We start from the raw sequence: 18962 nt of genomic DNA, 5'->3' as shown, positions 1-18962 counted from the left end.
GGGAATCATCTTACGTACCTACATTAGACTAAATGTGTAATTATCCAAAATGGGTAAGGTTTCCCTGCAACGTTGCTAAGGGCAGAGGGTGATTATTAGACTTTACCACTCCAGAATCGTAAATACAGAATAGAAAAGGCATTTATTCATTCTGTACCCCGAGTGTAAGTTTTCATTTGTGAAAAACGCAACTATTGCGTTTGCGTTAAGTTCCAATTTTGTATGTAAACTTAAACAGCGCCATTAGCGGAAACTATTAGAATAAACCCAACCGGGATAATCACTAGGAGAATGATGAGTAAAACATATTTTCTCAATGAAAAAACAACTAAAAAAATTTCCTTCAACCGGTAAATCATAGAAGAGAGTTGAATCATAAACTTAGAATGCTAACAGCCTTACTTTGTATATTTGATATGTTTGGACTCAGAATAGTGCTTGGGAGCGTTCTGAGGTTGCCTTCTGACGCCACCGCCGTCATCTCGAGGTATCTGTCCACTTCATCCGCTGAAAATCGAGTGTGCATCAAACTTAAAGTACCTAGTTATAATGAGGTTTTAACGTAGGGCGCCCAGCCCAACATATTGCAATGATCAAGTGGACGAGGACTCGTCGGAGCAGCTGATAGCAGGCGAGAGACCTCGTAGACAGAGACCGCATGTACCCACTTGTCACGAACCTTACATACTTTTTGCTTCATCCTTATTCAAACTTGCATGAGCAGAAGTTTGACATTTGTTCATGCAAGTTCGTCGATTTAGGGTTATCTCGAACCAAGCTTCTGCCAGGACATCCTCGATTTAATAAAGTAAAAGCCTTCCAACGGTTCCAGTTACAGTCTCTTCATATTTCTGTTTAAAGTCAACCTGATTTTCAACATCATCCAATCCAATTGACCAAGCCACTAAGCACTTCGTTTTCTATTACTATTCTATCTGTTCTACCTCATGTCGATGATCCAACACCACTTATTATCTACTCGTACCCACTCCTTAAATCGTGATATTGGATCAAGTAATCAGTAAAAGGCGACTAAGGGATAGGCTTATAAACATGGGATTCTTCTTTTAGGCGATGGGCTAGCAACCTGTCACTATTTGAATCTCCATTCCATCATAAAGCCAAACAGCTGAACGTGGCCTATCAGTCTTTTCAAGCCTGTTGGCTCTGTCTACCCTGCAAGGGATATAGACGTGATTATATGTATGTATGTATTGGATCAACAACACAAGGGAAAAACGAGTTTTAAGATGAACAAAATATAACAAACAGCCAATCCTCAGAAGCGCGTTCCCAGCATCCCTGGTCCAATAGTTAGTTTCTTCCCTCTGGCGCTGAGGCACGTGGTGGTCAGTCAGGTACCGCCTCAGCTCCGAGGAGATCGACTGGCACGACATGTCCATGTAGTACCGCCGCATGTTCAGAGCATGTACCAGCAGGTTTGCAGAGCGAATCAGATCTTCCAGGGGAACCTTATCAAAGCATTAGGTAGTTTTACTCTTAATACTTAACAAATTTATTATTTGAATCTCAATTCTATCATTAAGCCAAATAGCTGAACGTTTCGGCCATTCAGTCTTCTCGAGACTGTTGGCTCTGTCTACCCCGCAAGGGATAAAGACGTGACCATATGTATGTATGTGTACTTAACAATCCTTTTTGTAGGTTGCCGAGAAACAATATATATTTTCTAGATAACAGTCGGTCTGTGCGTCTGTTAACTCCTAAACCGCGGTGCCACAAGATGGACGCAACGGAATAACTCCAGGAGGATGATCCTGTCTGCGCCAACCTGTCCATCCATCCGAGTTAGTTCTACTCAATTCTAAAGCACTTCTTCAAGATTTTTAACTTTTTTGGATAACACTATGAACATTTTAAACACAATAAAGCCGGAACTCGAAACGAGTAGCTAGTAAGTTAGTCTAAATAAGTCATTTGGGTGTATTTATTTGCCTATGTTCACGTCTATATCCCTTGCGGGGTAGACAGAACCAAAAGTCTTGAAAAGACTTAATGACCACGTTCAGCTATTTGGCTTAACGATAGAATTGAGATTCAACTAGTGACAGGTTGCTAGCCCATCGCCTAAAAAAGAATCCCAAGTTTGTAAGCCTATCCCTTAGTCGCCTTTTACGACATTCATGGGAAATAGATGGAGTGATCCTATTCTTTTTTGTTTTGGTGCCGGGAACCACACGGCACGGCATTTGCCTATATTGACAGTAAAATAGGGACACCGTTAACTAACAGCTTAGTCGTTGAAGATAATGCTAAACCGTTCATATATAAGACCCCTCTTGCTACGTCCGAATCAAGACCACCACTTACAATACCTTTACTCACCCCGGTATTGTAGACACCATGTGTCCCGCTCGAAGGTTCCCTACGGACGCTGCGGTCGCCGGGTTTTCTGGCACTGACCAGGGACACACGGCCGACGCTTTTTGAGCTAAAACAGACACGACGACGAAATTCGCTAGAAGCTATTTCTCATATTCCTTTAACAATTTAGCTATAAAAATTTGCCGGTCCAGTCAGTACCTAAGCCATAGAATTAAGTTTGAAAATAGTTTCCCCTTAAAATATGCAGACAGCGCCTTGTTGCCAGTAGCAGGTTTCCCGGAGGGGTAGGCAGAGACTACCTCGTTCCACTTGCCACGATCTCTGCATACTTCCTTCGCTTCGAGTACTCTTGACCTGACCCTTTACCAGGACGTCCTTAATTTGATCATGATACGTTCGTCTAGGTCTTCCCGCTCCGACCTTACCCTCCACACTCCAATCCTCGGAGTCCCACACTCCGGGATAGAGGCTCGATTTTATGTATGTATGTACGTATATGTGTATCTCCTTTCCTACCTCCTTTTAAAAGAATGTTTTTGTTAACTCAGGTACTCTTGTCTTTCACCTACTTTCACCAGACGATAATAATAATTTTGTCTTTTAATCTTAAAGAGAACCCCTATATAGATGAAATACTTAAAATACCTACCTCCTGTCTTCAGAAATAGACCAAACAGTAAGTATAAGGTTAAAATTATTACACCGTAAAAAAACACATTTCACCACATCATCAAGGCTTATGATGTACCTAAAACGGACGAAGCCTTGGCGGTTCGCTAGTATATAGTTAGTTAGTTAGTTATATACATAAATAATTGCTTCCGCCCACCCCAACCTCACTATATGCCTTTTTTTTACGTGTGGAAAGACCGTCGTCTACCCAGCCGGCTACGGGAAGCCGGACGGGTTATGTGGGGCTTGAACCCATTAAAACCACACGGTGCCATCGCCTACCGCTTTGTTGCCAGGAGCGTGAGCTGACCTCACTATATGCCTGGCGAAAAAAAATACACTAACTCGTATGCAAAACCAAATAAAATTTGACTCACACGCGAGGTCTCGTCCATTTCGTGTATTCCTTGGGTGCATAATTATTTTTGCCTCGGTCCGACATCACGAGTTACACCTGAACATGTTTCTTTATCACCAGAATTTAATTTATTTATACCACATTGTACGGTTGGCCTTTTCAAATGATTGACAATGATTGAAGTTGATATGTTTATTTGTCGAAGATTTATCGTTTTTCGTCCTCGAAGTTTTGTCATTAAAGTATGTAAACAAAGGCTGGCAAAGGGCAAATTCCAGCGAAACCTCTAAAATTGCTTTAAAGTGGCCTTGAGAAAGAATAAAAGCTAATTTTAATTGAAAAAAAGGAGTCCTTGTGGCCTTTCAGTCTTGCCAGGACTGTTGGATTTGACTACCCCGCAAGAGATATAGACGTGATTATATGTATGTATGTCTACGTACGATTGATCTTTGTACTGTTATTTTCCTTTTGCTCCATTTCAAGGCATACTTTGGTGAGATTTTGTCAAGCGACTGTACTTCATTGGTGATTGTTAAATTTAAATTTTCAGTCTGTTTTTGTAATAATGGTGAAAGTTCGAATCCTACCAATATCAAATAATAGGTAACTATTAAATAAATAAAACAAAAATGGTTAATATTTAATTATTTATTAGCATTAAAATTTATAAACTAAAGAAACAAAAACATTTAAATTATATTGCATAAGTAGACTGTTATCGTAAGTTCCGAGTCGCAACAATTCTACGTTCTCATACTGTTCTTTTTATGCTTATTCTTACCTTAATATATTTAAACCATTACCCCATATACCTAGCTATTTTTGAACAATTTCATTTACAAAAACTTGTGTGCAGATTTGTAACTATTTAGAAATTCTTTCTACCCCGAAATTAGCATTAGAGCGTTGCAAATTTCGTAAAACCGATTTATAGTTAATCTTATTAAAATATTATCTATACGACTATATATATTTTTGTGGTCAAGCCAGAGCAGTGATTGTTATTCTCTGGGTAACATGATTCACACGAGAGAAGGTCTCTTCAAACTGACGATGGGCGCTGTCAGGTCGGGGGGCTGCGGCGACGACGGGGTAGGCGGTAACGAAGCGTGGCACACCTGCAACCAGCCAGGGAAGTCACAATACAAGTGGAATACTTAGTTATTTTGGGCATCATTGAAGCACTCAAGGATGAATAACTTTCTCCTTTTTTTTCACATTTTCCATTATTTCTTCTAGTTGCAGCATGATGTTATATACCCTAAAGCCTTTCTCGATAAATGGTCTATTCAACACAATATAATTTTTCACAACAAAAACATTAGGAGTGATTGCGGAATCAAAGTCTGACAAAAGTGCAAAGTAAATATTATGGATGATGCCACAGAAATAAATATAGATGTCCTTATCTGATGTATACTTACATTGTTGTGGTTGGATGTTAAATGATTTGCGATAAAATTGCTCTTTATGTATAGTTATCGTGACTTTGGGCGAACTTCCGGCATCCGGCCTTCAATATGGAAACCGTTAACAAAATAAACGCCAAAATTCGTTATTTAGGTGATGGGCTAGCAACCTGTCGCTTTTTGAATCTCAATTCTATCATTTAGCCAAACAGCTGAACGTTACCTATAAGTAATTTTAGTTGTTGGCTCTGTTGGCAGACTGTTGGCTCTGTCTACCCCGCAAGGGATATGATGATGATGATATGTATTTTATGAATACCTAACAACACAGCAAAGATTTTAACGACACTTTACCATTACTCTGACTTCCCCGTAAAGGATAAAGATGCAACATGTGCATCTACCCACGTATGTTGCCATTCATAACTTCAAAAACTGGTTAAATTTGTACACCATTATTTTAAATTTTTATTACATTAAAATTGTTACAACATGATTAAGAAGCGATCACAGCAGACCACAACACACACATTAGTTCGTCAATTAACGTAAAATTTCTTATGTAGGTTTTACTTTAATTTATGTTTGTTCTACGCCATATTAGAAATTTCGATGTTTACGAGTATTTGGTATCCATGCATTCAAACCACATTGTACCTTCCGGACAGGTGAGCCACACCGCTTTATCTGACCCAAAAAATATAACATTAACAACATGAATAGTTATTTATCTCTATGGTTATTTGTTAGAATGAATTTTTGATGATATGTTCATAATAAAAACTAAATGAATGAAGCATCAATCATCATTAATTTAAAATTTAAGAACCAAGGTAAAATTAGAGATTCGTTTGCAGCGGCAATTTTATTTATTTTCAACAACATGATAACATTTTTGTTTTAAGTATATTAAATGTAAATAGCGTTATAATTTATATAAACAATGTATAAACTAAAATTGATTGTAAAGTTGATGCTTACAGTAAACAAGTTGACGAAGATAAAGGAAATATTAAGTTTACTACATAGTTTTAAAGTTTAATTGATTTACATGTTATATATGTTATATAAATTTTACAAGACTAATCTTGTCAATGGTATAAATGTTTTAAGCATATAAATCTTCTACCATTCGAACATCATATATAAAAAATTCTATAATTTGTCTGACAGCTCGGATATATTTATTATAAATGAAACATACATTGCTGGTTAAAACAACAAAGATAAACATTAACACAGTTATTTTAACAATCACAACTTAAGCTTAATACACAAAGAACATCAACACCAAAAGGACTTTACATAGTCTGATCGGTTGACATAATTAAGGATATTACAAATTGGAAACACTAAGCAGCTGGTTACAAACAAAGAAGCAAAAATGAAATGTTACCTAACTAAGAATAGTTTATAAGGTTTAGCTTAGATTTTCATACAAAAATGGGGCTTGTTAATAGGTATTTTTTTTTATTGAAGTGGCATTAACTAATGTAGCACCTCATCTACTTAGTTACAAAGGGTAAAACGTGACTAATCTGAAAATTCCAGGCCTATAATAAGACAAAGGAGATAAGACAAAGTTAGTAGCAGTCATTGAAATGGCACTTTCAATATTTATCACATTCGGGGGATCGTTACATCTAAACTTACAAAATATATACTATTTTTTTATTTCGGACCAAATATTGTCCTTTGATTTTATATTTCATTTACACCTACTATTTCTAAAGGAAAGATACAATATTACGTCAATTACTTAAATAAAACAAATATATTCTTTTTGGGTCTCCATTTTTATCCACAATATTTTCTCGTGGACGCATTTATCTGCGAGCCGACATTCCGTCCTGAAATTTTATACAGTTATTAAGTAGACAGCTCTTAATATCTCATTGTAAAAGAAGTGAGACCAATAACATCTGAATCGTAAGTATTATATCATCTACGTAATATCTTTATCCAAAGTGCCTTTTTTATTTTAGTATTGAGGTAATTCAGTCAACAATTAGTGTAGCGTTCATTTAAACCAAAACTAAGCTATGGCAGGTCATTTCGAAAATAATTTTCTAATACTTTAGTTAAACGAATATTTAATTATTGAAGGTAAATCAGAATGAAACCCTTGATGACATCTACCTATGTGTTAAAGTATATTACCTTGAAGATGTTGGTGAGCTCGTCGAGCAACGCCTCGTATCTGAAGGAGATCCGTATATCTGGGACATTTGTGCGTGTGATGTCGTTACCAGCGACACCTTCCTTCATGTAGTGTGGTCCTAGCCAGTACTGTTTCATCTGTAAAATGTATTTATATTTTGTCTAAAATTTGGAAAAAATATTCGTGTATTTACTTACAAGATCAAAATGATGATATGAAGAAGACATTTTTAGTCATGGTAAAAAAACCTAAAATCAAGTAAATAATGGTTTTCGATGCACCAGTATAAAATAATAACTACTATTCAATCCTAACTTAAATAACATATATAAATTAATAACATACCTCATGAGGAAACCCGGACATGAGGACGGAGTTCCTCGCAAGCTCGCACATGTCACATGAGCTCAGTTTCCACACTTGAGCTGCGATGCTGTACTCCTCCATTAGCGGTTCCTATACCGTGACAATTTAGAAAAAAAATAAAAAAAATTGTCAGAGCTGATTTCTTGTCGATATATTGCAATTTCTTAAGTTCTCTCTCTCTCTTCTATTTTTGCGCGTGAGTTGCGCCTTTCGCCACTCTGCTTTGGGGCCGGGAGTCCGATATTTAAGATATTTGTCTCCCATTTGTCGGGTCCACGGCATTTTCTTTTGCTAATTCAAAAATTCGCATATTATATTTTCCCTCGTCAACACTCGGAGTCGTTCATTGGCTTTTGACAAGATTAGCTTTAAGAAACTTGGGATTTTCCTTTTAGGCGATGAACCAGCAAACTCTCTCAATTCCATCTTTAAGTCACCCATCTGAACTTGGATTTTCAGTATTTTCGAGACTGAGCCATTACAGATCTGAGTAGACAGATCTACCCCGTAAGTAATTCAACAAACCTTGGTGAAGTGGAACTGCAGCGGGTCGTCGGTACTAAGCGTGATGCAGAGCCCCCTGGCGAGGAACTCCGGCAGCGGGTTGCGGTGGTAGTTCAGGAACAGTGAGTTGTTGCTGAGCGGAGACATTGCGATGTAGATCTGCGCTAGGTAGTACAGATACTGGAGAACTGGTACCTGAGAATTATTTTAGGGTCATCATTATCTTCCTGGAATTAGGATGTCTGCTCTATTGGAAATTCGAAGGCTTATTTTACAAGACAGGAGGTGAGTTAGATAACAAGGTATTTTTTATGTGAATGCATACACTTAAGCAGATGATATAATATGAAGCAACAGGATTTTTATACAAAATATTAGTGTATATTTCAGAGAACAGGAATCTTTAACTGATTTCTATAGAAAAGTTAGTAACCGATTTATATAAAACTAACATTTGAAGTTTAGTCTGTGCACTAATAAATTAAATTAAAGTGCAAAATTACAATAAAGCAATGGAAGCATACCTTCCGGAGCAGCAGTCCATGGGAGATGTTCTCGGCGAGCATGAACCCGCACACTAGATGCTGCACCGCGCCCGCCTCTCCGCAATGAGGGCGAAGCACGAATGTATTCAGGCCTTGTTCTCTGAAATAAGTATGTTTTAATGGCATGAAAAATTTGTTCGGTACAGATAGTACTTTGTATAGTATTATTACTTTATTATAATAAAGGTGCCATTAATAAATTATTTGAACCACTACGGCAACTGATTTTGAAAACGTGTTTCATTTACATAATTGTAAAGATATCGAATTTTTATCAACTTAATTATTTTTTTTTATATACGGGACAAATTACACAGATTGAGTTAGCCTCGAAGTAAGTTCGAAACTTGTGTTACGAGATACTAACTCAACGATACTATATTTTATAATAAATACGTATATAGATAAACATCCAAGACCCAGGCCATTCAGAGAAAGTTCGTTTCTCATCATGCCCTGGCCGGGATTCGAACCCGGGACCTCCGGTGACACAGCAAGCGCACTACCGCTGCGCCACAGAGGCCGATAAAGTTAAATAGCTTTGAAAAAACCTACACATTTGCATCTACGGATGGAAACATCTCTTCTTTATCTTTATCTCTCTCATACCTCACAGAAATCTAAGCAGATTTCTATGGAACACATTTTATACTCACTTGCGGAAATGGTTGAGCACGGTCATGTTGGCGTACATGTAGTAGAGGTAGTACGCGTAGGGGGGGTTCTCCTCGTCGTCCCACTCCAGGGGGACCTTCACATCTGCGTCCAGCATCGGGTTCTCCGGCTTCGACTCGTCGTCCACGCTGTCGAAGCCTATGACATGCTGGAACAAGTCATTGGGTAGAAAATGATACATAGATTATGGGAATAAATTCTAATTCCGTGAAGGAAGGTAGTTCAATATTGAAAGGAAAATTACCTTATAGGTATTAAAAATTGTATACGAAATTAGTAAGAATATATCATTGATATACCGACAAAAAATCTTTAATCATTGACCGACTGAATAGACAACACAATGCCGAAAATACTGATGAATAAACAACAATAGAAATTGCAAATAATACGTTATAAAAAAACTTTAAAAAGAACTAGGGCGTCCAATATAAGCTGAGCTCTGATTTTTTTAATACATTTTTATTTTTATGACACGACCAAACTCCTCGGGTATCCGCGGACGAGATGCAGTTAAACATGAACTATACCAATGAAAATCAACAAAAATCTGAGCATATGATTATGATAACTTACAGTTAAAAATTTGTGCAATTCTAGATTGCTGTTAGGGTCATTGGTGACCTCGAATAGCGGCTTGAAGATGTTGTCGAGGAACTCCTGGAAGTTGTTCATGATCTTGTTCGATTTGAAGATATCGCTGGAAAAGAGAAACAAATAATTGAACCTCATGAATTAAAATAACTTTTAAATGGAGATTAAGTTAAAAAACAAAATAATCACATGACTGTTGATTACTCACACTTAAAAAAAGCAATAAATTTAAATCTTATATGAGTTGAAAAGTAGAAATAAAGTCCAACTAAGCAATGATAATAATTTGAATAAGTTATTTTGTTATGGAAACTGATGAACTAACAGAATCACGAAATGAATGGCGACTGTTAATATTTTGACATTCACGAGCAAAATCTAATTGTTAAAAAATAACACATACTTACTTTGAAATTATTTAAATATAACTAACTGATCAATAAGAAATGATATACTTACTATAGCCTAGGAATCTGTATCAGCCAGCGTACATTGTCGGAATACACGTTGTACTGGATGGCCCACTTGGCTAGTTTGGCCCATTCTGTGGGACTCTTGCCGTAGATGGACAAACGCAATTCCGCGTTTTGGTACTTGCTCTCTTCCAAGTCGGATGCCACTTCCTAAAATACAACCTTGTTCATTTAAATGGTTTTATTTAATTTGCTAAATAATCTATTGTTGACCCGGTAGATGTACTAACTGGTAGGTGACCAAAAGATTACTTTTTATATCAGATTGATCTGGTTTAGTGTGGCCTTTGATTAAAAAACGCTTTTGCTTATCTATATGTATATCATTAAATTATCTTGGAAATCAGTATTAACAGATCATGGAAATAAAAAATTACATTTAGCTTTATACTTTTATTTCGGTCGAAGGTTTATAGGTACATATTTGGTAAAAGGTTAATAAGCATGTAGGTAAAAAGAAAACAGTAAATACTAGTACTTACTTTGATGATCCTAGCAAAGTACTTTCCGTTCATAAAGTTGTCAGTCTTGAGGAAGACCTCCCTTAATCTGCTTTCACCGATGGGGTTATATTTCGCGTTGAACTTGTCAAATCTATGGAACGTGTTGCGATCCTAGAATGTAAGAATATCGATAGTTATTGTAAAATTACTCACATCCTTAATTCCACCGACAATCCATCGAAACTCTGCATAATGCTTAAAATTTCAATTTGTAGAATCAATTTCTATTTTCTTTTTCTAGCGTTTTGCGAGATCAAATCGTAGACTAATTACTTTAATATTAAACAATATTGGTGATGATTTAATGATAGGCTAGCGACCTGTCACTATAAATTTGAATCTCAATTCTATCTTAAAGCCAAATAGCTGAACGTGGCCTATCAGTCTTTTCAAGACTGTTGGCTTTGTCTACCCGCAAGGGATATAGAGGTGATTATATGTATGTATGTATCTATTTAATAATTCTTCTCCACTAGTAAGTAATTTATAAGAACTTACCGCATGTACATCAAGCATGTCGACGGTGAGGTCGTAAGTGCTTAGATTCATGGACTGGAACACCGCCTTCAGCGTCATCGGGCTGCCTTTGTGCAGCGTCACCACCTAGCAAGACATATTTATTTCTTCATCAATATTTTCTTTACATTTGTCTTCCAGCCTTTCTATAATAGAATTCATATAGAACGCGAGTGTAGACCGTTCATGTAAACTTCAGTTAATTTAACAAAAAATCTTTTAAACTCAAATTCCTAAAGACCTCCTGGGCGTCTTCCATCTGCATTATGTAGTAACGTCACTATTTATGAATGACATAATTTGAGTTAATTCAATTTAAAAGTACTCGTAAAGTAAGTTCTTTAGTTAGATTTGCTATCAGTTTAATTTGTCATGAAAAGCAAATCGGTTATATCCCTTACCTCATCCGCATGGTTTTTGAGTGTCTTCTTAATGAATCGCAACAAGTGTTTCTGGTTCATGCACGACGCTGCGTGGATGTGAGTGTCCACTTTTCTGTAATAACCGGACATACCTTTGATTAATGAATGCGCCAAAAGTACCAAGTACTTAGTTAATTAGTATCTTTGTAACTGACTTTTTAATTTCAAAGGGATTAGTTACTTGTTTGTTAATTCTGGAATTGACGTTTGCACTGCTCGTATAAAAGATGTAAATGCCGAAATAAATTTCAAAAGTAATAATGGAGATTATTTATGTAAGAAGGAACCAGTGAATAAATAAATAAATATACACGGGACAAATTACACATATTGAGTTAGCCTCGAAGTAAGTTCGAGACTTGTGTTACGAGATACTAACTCAACGATACAATATTTTATAATAAATACTTATATAGATAAATATCCAAGACCCAGGCCAATCAGAAAAAGTTATTTTCTCATCATGCCCTGACCGGGATTCGAACCCGGGACTGCCGGTGTCACAGACAAGCGTACTACCGCTGCGCCACAGAGGCCGTCACCAGTGACTACTTTTGATGCTGATTATGAAAATACCATCAAATTTCTGTTGGGAAATTGTTCTTATTAACCTGATGTTGTAGAAGTCTCTGTGAGGCACAGCTTTCTGCGAGGCCAGCTCTCGGAGTTCATTGAGCAGCACGTGAAGCTGGAACTTGGATGATAAGTAGCTCAGCCGTCGGTAGCAGAAGGATTTCCTGCGAACCATAGCCAACCATCATCACTTTGGGGTTTCGTGAAGAAGTCAAAAGTCTATGACCACAATCCAGAAGTGAGTAAGTTAGTAGACACAGAGCAACTGTCGCTGACCTCCGTGACCTTGTTATCCTTAACAAGAAACTTAACCCAGCTTGGTTCATGATTAGGTAAAAGTACTAGACATACATACATACATCACGCCTTTTTCCCGAAGTAGTAGGCAGAGGCATCTTTGCACTTGCAATGATCTCTGCATCCGTTTTAGATTAACACGCTTCTTGAAGATGTGTTGTGATTAAAAAACCTATATGAAGAGCGACGTAGATTTCACAATGAAACTAAAGAATCGGGTTGTTCAACTGTCCACTCAAATCGACTAAGCAGACTAACAATCCAAAACATCTTGCCTTGTTCAAAGCAAATAATGAATGAATGAATGAAAAATTATTTATTCAAGTAACCAGACACATTATGTTAGTATACTTATAACAATGTTAGTAGGCATAAATAAAAATTAAAATAAAATCAAAATTCTACAATTAATTACTGCGCAGACCACCTCTGCAGTCCTCCCAGCTACAGTACAGCAGTGGTTTACGTATAATAAACAACATACATACATACATACATATGGTCACGTCTATATTCCTTGCGGGGTAGACAGAGCCAACAGTCTTGAAAAGACTGAATGGCCACGTTTAGCTATTTGGCTTAATGATAGAATTAAGATTCAAATAGTGACAGGTTGCTAGCCCATCGCCTAAAAAGAATCCCAAGTTTGTAAGCCTATTCCTTAGTCGCCTTTTACGACATCCATGGGAAAGAGTTGGAGTGGTCCTATTCTTTTTTGTATTGGTGCCGGGAACCACACGGCACACTTAATGTAAACAACTCACAGTGGCCCGTCAGCGATCATGCTGCACATAGTGTTCTTGTCCTGGATGAACTCCGGCAGCGCCACGTACTTGTACGGCACCCTGGCCTCCTGGCCGTCCTCCCCCGTCGTGTACAGGTTGAACACGCCGCGGTCTTGTTTGATCGTGTAACCCTTCGCTGCCGGCATGGGGCATTCCCAGGGGTCCTTGTTGTCTTTGAAAGGGGGGTGCACGATGTGGTCTGGGGCAGAAGATATTTGGTAATTATGACTTTTCTTTAAGATAATAATTTATGCGTATTTGATTCAATATCAGTTAAAAGTGACCTCTGAAATTTTGCTTCTTGTAAGTCTTTACCGTGTGGTTCCCGGCACCAATACAAAAAATCCCATGGATGTCGTAAAAGGCGACTAAGGGATAGGCTTACAAACTTGGGATTCTTTTTTAGGCGATGGGCGAGCAATCTGTCACTATTTGAATCTCAATTCTATCATTTCAGTCTATTCAAGACTATTGGCTCTGTCTACCCCACAAGGGATATAGACGTGAACATATGTAGGTATGTATGTATGTAAGTCTTTACAAGTGTGCGTCTTCCTTATATAATAGATACCTAAGCTCGGAAACATTTGCGCTCTCTAATACATAAAATTCGAATTCCTTGAGCACTTAGCAGGATCCCTGCATAGCCCATACGCATCACTCAAATTCATCACTCCCTTTATGAAAACTCGTCGGCCCTCTGATCTTTGACTAGGACGTTCCCAATCTGTTTTGAATGTTTCTTCTATTTTGATAAAATATTGGTCTCACCTGCGATGTGGCTCTTTGGCACCCTCATGCTTGGCGTCTGATTGGGCGGCGCGTCGGCCTCCATGCTGCGCACGAACCGCGTCGTGATGGTGGAGAAGCTCTGGTGAGACATCTCCATGTAGCGTTTGCGGATCTCGAGCGCCTGCACCAGGTATGATGACGCCTGCTGCAAGTCTTCTAGAGGTACCTAAAACAAATGGGTGGGTGTCAAGATTGACACAGCAGAAACCCGCTTATAGTCTAGAAAAGTACTCACTACAGAAATAATTCTAAAAAGAAGCAAATAAATTTGAAGCAGACTGAAGTGGATGTAACCCAAAACTTTACCGCTGTCTTAAGAAACTGTATGAAAATGTCATCGGCGTACAGTTATTCTCTAGTTGACTTTGATCGGTGGCTCGTTTGCTCGGACACAAAAGTCTCCTTTTATTTTCAAACCGAATTGGGAATTATCGAACCTATCGAAGAAATGTCTATTTGTTTGTTTGTTTGTAATATCTTTATTGCATATCTAGTAATTGTATTGTCATCAACATAATCGCTACTTGATGTCTACGCTGGTGCTATATCTCCACGCGAACATTTTGAGTTTTTATAATGACAATTGAAAGCCTACCCCCGAGGTATCTTCTCCGCTGATGGCCACCCTCTGGAAGTGTGGCAGGATGACGTCCACATCATCATCATCAGGTACCCTTAGCTTGGCTGCTTCATCAAACACGCTGGCTGCACCTCCTGCCTCGCTGCCGCCGAACGAGCGCGCTGATTGGCCACATTCTGCCGCTCTGCAAATTTAAAGTAACGATAATTTTTCGTATAAGGAATGGTGTATTAAATCATGTTAACTTTTTTACTTTCTTACAAGTCTCGGTGATACATACATACATATGGTCACGTCTATATCTATATCCCTTGCGGGGTAGACAGAGCCAACAGTCTTGAAAAGACTGAATGGCCACGTTCAGCTATTTGGCTTAATGATAGAATTGAGATTCAAATAGTGACAGGTTTCTAACCCATCGCCTAAAAAAGAATCTAAAGTTTGTAAGCCTATCCCTTAGTCGCCTTTTACTATATCCATTGGAAAGAGATAGAGTGGTCTTATTCTTTTTTGTATTGGTGCCGGGAACCATACGGCACAGTGATACCTGGTTGGAAATGATTGTTGGTTAGAATAGAAAACGCGTCCAAAACCAACTTCATAGTTTCGGGTTTAACTGTCACAAAAGGAAGGCTTCCGATTAGCTAGGTGTAAATGATATAATCAACACAACAATATTATGAGCAGAATAGTTGTTACGTTCTAAATTACATCCGAAGTATGATAAGTTTTTGCGGTCTGACACAAATCGTGTTTGGAATCTCCTCTGAATCCTCTGAATAACACGCCTAACCACACCGCTGCATTTACAAGCCAAAAGCAAACAGCACATAAAAAGCTGCAGCACCATCAGAAGTGGGTCAGACATTATTGCGTGCAAATAGGCACTTGTGATAGTGTGTTGCTTATTTCTCTTCAAACTTCGCACGCAAATGTTGTTTTAATGTCTATTTACACTTTCGTATCTGTAGTTAAATGACCGCCTAATGTACTGAATGAAAGAGCTTAATCCAAGGGACCCAAAAGATCTCATTAAAAATCTGCAGATATCAGAAGTGGAACATCGCGAGGAAACAGTCTCTTATGTTTGTGTGTCAAATGTTTCGCCTAAACAAATTTGAGTGCAATGCTTACGCAGACGCGGCTATAGGTAATTTCTTGTATGCACTTTTTGGTACACGAAATATAAACAATGTTCGCCAAATTAATCTTGAAAAAAATTAGACTATATTTTTGCAGTTCATTTGAAAGTGATAACAACGAACTAACAAAACTCTCAACATGTCAGTGAAATAAATAGCACTATTGATAATTTTGCCGAGCTAATGCAAAGCCGAGCTAACAGAATTGTTCCTTTAACAGATAAACCGCTTAATTTGACGGCGAACTCAAATATTTGATCAGCAATTAGGAATGCTTAATTACAGCTGAATTAAATTCTAATTACCACGAATGTGTCATCCAACAAGCATCACGTTATGAGCATCAAGTTATGTACACATTTTGACACCTTATATTGATTGGTTGTGCAATGAGTCCAAAAACAAATATTCAAAGGACAGAGCTTCTGCCCAAATCTAGAAAAGAACTAGACTAACATTTAGCGAAAGTGATCGTTAACATTTAGCGATTATAGTAATCCTGTATTTTCGGTATTATTTTCTAGACTACTTTGCAAATCCTCCATCTCTCTCCCATGGATGTCGTTAAAGACGACTGGGGATAGGCTTATAAACTAAGGATTTTTTTGGACGATGAGCTAGCTACCAGTCACTATTTGAATCTCAATTCTATCTTAAAGCCAAATAGTTGAACGTGGCATATCAGTCTTTTCAAGACTGTTAGCTCTGTCTACCTCGCAAGGGATATAGACATGACTATGTATGTATGTGCTTTGCAAATGAGATGTTCATTGATTACAAGATCTACCCACATGTGCGTAGACACGTAACTATACATATGTATGTAAATAGAAGATTTATCCACTGTAAATAATACTCGTACGTGACTCATTCAGCTTGTATGTATGAATTCTTTAAGATATCGATGTTGCAAAATGTGTCGACGTCAGTTGGCGCAGTGGTTAACTTAATTGCCAGTCAGTAAAATAGACCTGGCTTCAATTTTAGTATAGTATAGGATTCACTAACCAACTTGCGCCCTTAAATGAGAAGAATAGAAAAGAATATGATCTGATGATCTGATGACTGTACCAAGATATAATACCTGGACATCGTCCACCTCTTGCACTCGATTTTACTGCCAAACATTCTTGCAATTTGTAACGACACAATTTCAAAAAAGGGCGGTATTAACTTAACCCTTAACGCCTTAAAACTTAAACACAGGCAAAGACACCTTCTTCAGCCTTTTAAAAACGCAATCATAAACGCCACTTTTTTTATAAAACACTCCGTCGCTTAGAATTATGAGGAAGGAACCATAGAAAGAATAGAGATTTTTAAAAAATCATATATTCTTTCCTCACATAGACTTAAACGTTTTAATAGCCTTTAGCCTAATTTACAATGAAAATGTTTCACAGACGACCACTGATTTATTCAAAGATTTTCGGATAAAATCACGAATATTTCACTTTACATACAGCCTAGTGGTTTAACGTTCGGAAATGCAATGACATGAACTGCCCGGTCGCCTATTAGGGGTTACTGTCGCACCAAGGTTCATCCAATTACTGAACGCTAATAAATATCGACTCCGTTTAGTGGATATGGCACATGCTCCCAGACATTGGCATGTAAATATACAGGACGTCATGTAAATAAATAAAAGATTAAGACGAAAAGTAATTTTCCTTTCGTTATGAGATGCCATACTTTGACTTCTAACTCTAAGACTCTGACTGGAGTCAAAGCCAAGCTTCAGAAACTTGAATATTGCCAATACGTCAAACATTAAATCATGATGCTGTTTTTGATAATTCTTCGGCGTCTGTATTATCTGGCCGGTAAAATGACACGTCACGAATCAGAACTATTTTATCATCAACAGTCCGAGGTCGTGATCATGACCCCAGCTCCTCTCCAGAGAGAAAGCAACTAAGTAAGACACACACCCAGGAAAATGATGATCAGCATCATCATTCTTATCGAATCACATCCTTCAAACCTATCCAAAATTATATATTATAGATGGATCACGATGATTTATCAGGCATCGTGATACAATCTCATGAAAACACTAGACGCTTTGAACCTGGTATGAGTTGTAATTGATGGAAATATTCGGAAAAATTAAACACAAAATATAACCTACTGTTAAGTACCATCCGTAAATAATGACACTTTGGACTACGATGTGCCTTGGCATAACGGGAGGTCTATTGTAGACATTGAACGACGCTATAAAACAGTTATGGATTACCTACGCAGTCAATTAATATACTACTCGTACTGTATTCTCTTGGTGTTTTTCCTGGTTGAGCCATTTAGGAGGTACGCTCATGATCAAGATCCTGTAGTGGTCTTAGACAGGTAACTAAATGGAAAGACTCCTGACTGACTACTTTCACTAGGTTTATAGGTTTAACCAAGCTAAAACCAAGACTTTTATTCAAAAACGAAGTGAACTCTCGACTTAATTTCTTGATCCAGAGACCTGACCCAAATCGGATCAGAGATGCTGCATTATTTAAAAGTGGATTAAAAAAGGGATGGAGTGCATCTATTCTAAGCGCCAGGAACTACACGACATTAAATTATATATGTAACTAGCCTGCAGTGTAGTTTGTTCCGCCGCTTCTTCTACACATGCGCTTTGGAAGCGGTAGTAGTTATAATTAGATTTAAGTGATGTGACGTCAATAAGTGATACCTTGTATCCAATTTGGAAAATAAAACTTTTCTATTCTATGCGACATCAAAATAATTTAACCAGGTCATGACGAATGCTTAACTCTCTCTCACTTGGTATTCTGCTCGCGGTATGCTGTGGGCAAGATCAAGGTTACAGCGTGACGTCACCAGGAAATTCAATTAGTCAGCTGACACGCGACGTGTGAAAGGATTGTATATTGAATTTCAACTTGGTCAACGTGACCTCAACCCTTTAGAAGTGGACTGGGCATAGATCCGACACTTGGACTGCTAGCGAACAGTTTTGTTGCCAAATAATATACAGCTAGCCACCTGTATCAAATAGGAGGTACCCATCGGCGCGACTTTTGTCTACAATAAATCTAGAAAAACTCAATCTTGGAAAAATGAAACAAACAAACAAATTTAACGCTAATATTTAAAAAAAAATTATATAAGTATACAGCTACCAATGATCGAAAGAATTAATATAGATTTTAACTCATAATTTGAGCAGTGTAAATTGGAGAAGAATAAAGTTCGATGAAATCCGAGACGTTCTGGCAAAAAGTCAGG

General features: G+C 37.7%; 1 protein-coding gene across 7 annotated transcripts in view; it reads right to left on the bottom strand.

Moving 5' to 3' along the window:
• Positions 1-4066: 4066 nt before the first annotated feature.
• The window catches only part of LOC106137860 (AMP deaminase 2), a 30397-nt gene continuing 15501 nt past the window's right edge, over positions 4067-18962 (bottom strand). For 6 of the 7 annotated variants that reach the window (XM_013338785.2, XM_013338787.2, XM_013338791.2 and 3 more), the window contains 15 exons: positions 14587-14755; positions 13971-14157; positions 13179-13398; positions 12156-12281; positions 11524-11617; positions 11105-11209; positions 10586-10717; positions 10090-10253; positions 9613-9736; positions 9018-9184; positions 8341-8461; positions 7838-8011; positions 7292-7402; positions 6946-7083; positions 4067-4494 (listed from right to left, as the gene is read on the bottom strand). In XM_013338785.2, the coding sequence (XP_013194239.2) occupies positions 4399-4494; positions 6946-7083; positions 7292-7402; positions 7838-8011; positions 8341-8461; positions 9018-9184; positions 9613-9736; positions 10090-10253; positions 10586-10717; positions 11105-11209; positions 11524-11617; positions 12156-12281; positions 13179-13398; positions 13971-14157; positions 14587-14755 (2128 nt within the window). In that variant the 3' untranslated portion in view covers positions 4067-4398. Of the gene's footprint in view, positions 4495-6491; positions 6636-6945; positions 7084-7291; positions 7403-7837; positions 8012-8340; positions 8462-9017; positions 9185-9612; positions 9737-10089; positions 10254-10585; positions 10718-11104; positions 11210-11523; positions 11618-12155; positions 12282-13178; positions 13399-13970; positions 14158-14586; positions 14756-18962 lie in introns of those variants that run through there. The other variant, XM_013338792.2, reaches the window with a different exon arrangement.

Source organism: Amyelois transitella, chromosome 18, assembly GCF_032362555.1.
Source record: "Amyelois transitella isolate CPQ chromosome 18, ilAmyTran1.1, whole genome shotgun sequence".
Lineage (NCBI taxonomy): Eukaryota > Metazoa > Arthropoda > Insecta > Lepidoptera > Pyralidae > Amyelois > Amyelois transitella.
This window is presented reverse-complemented; position numbering and strand designations above follow the sequence as displayed.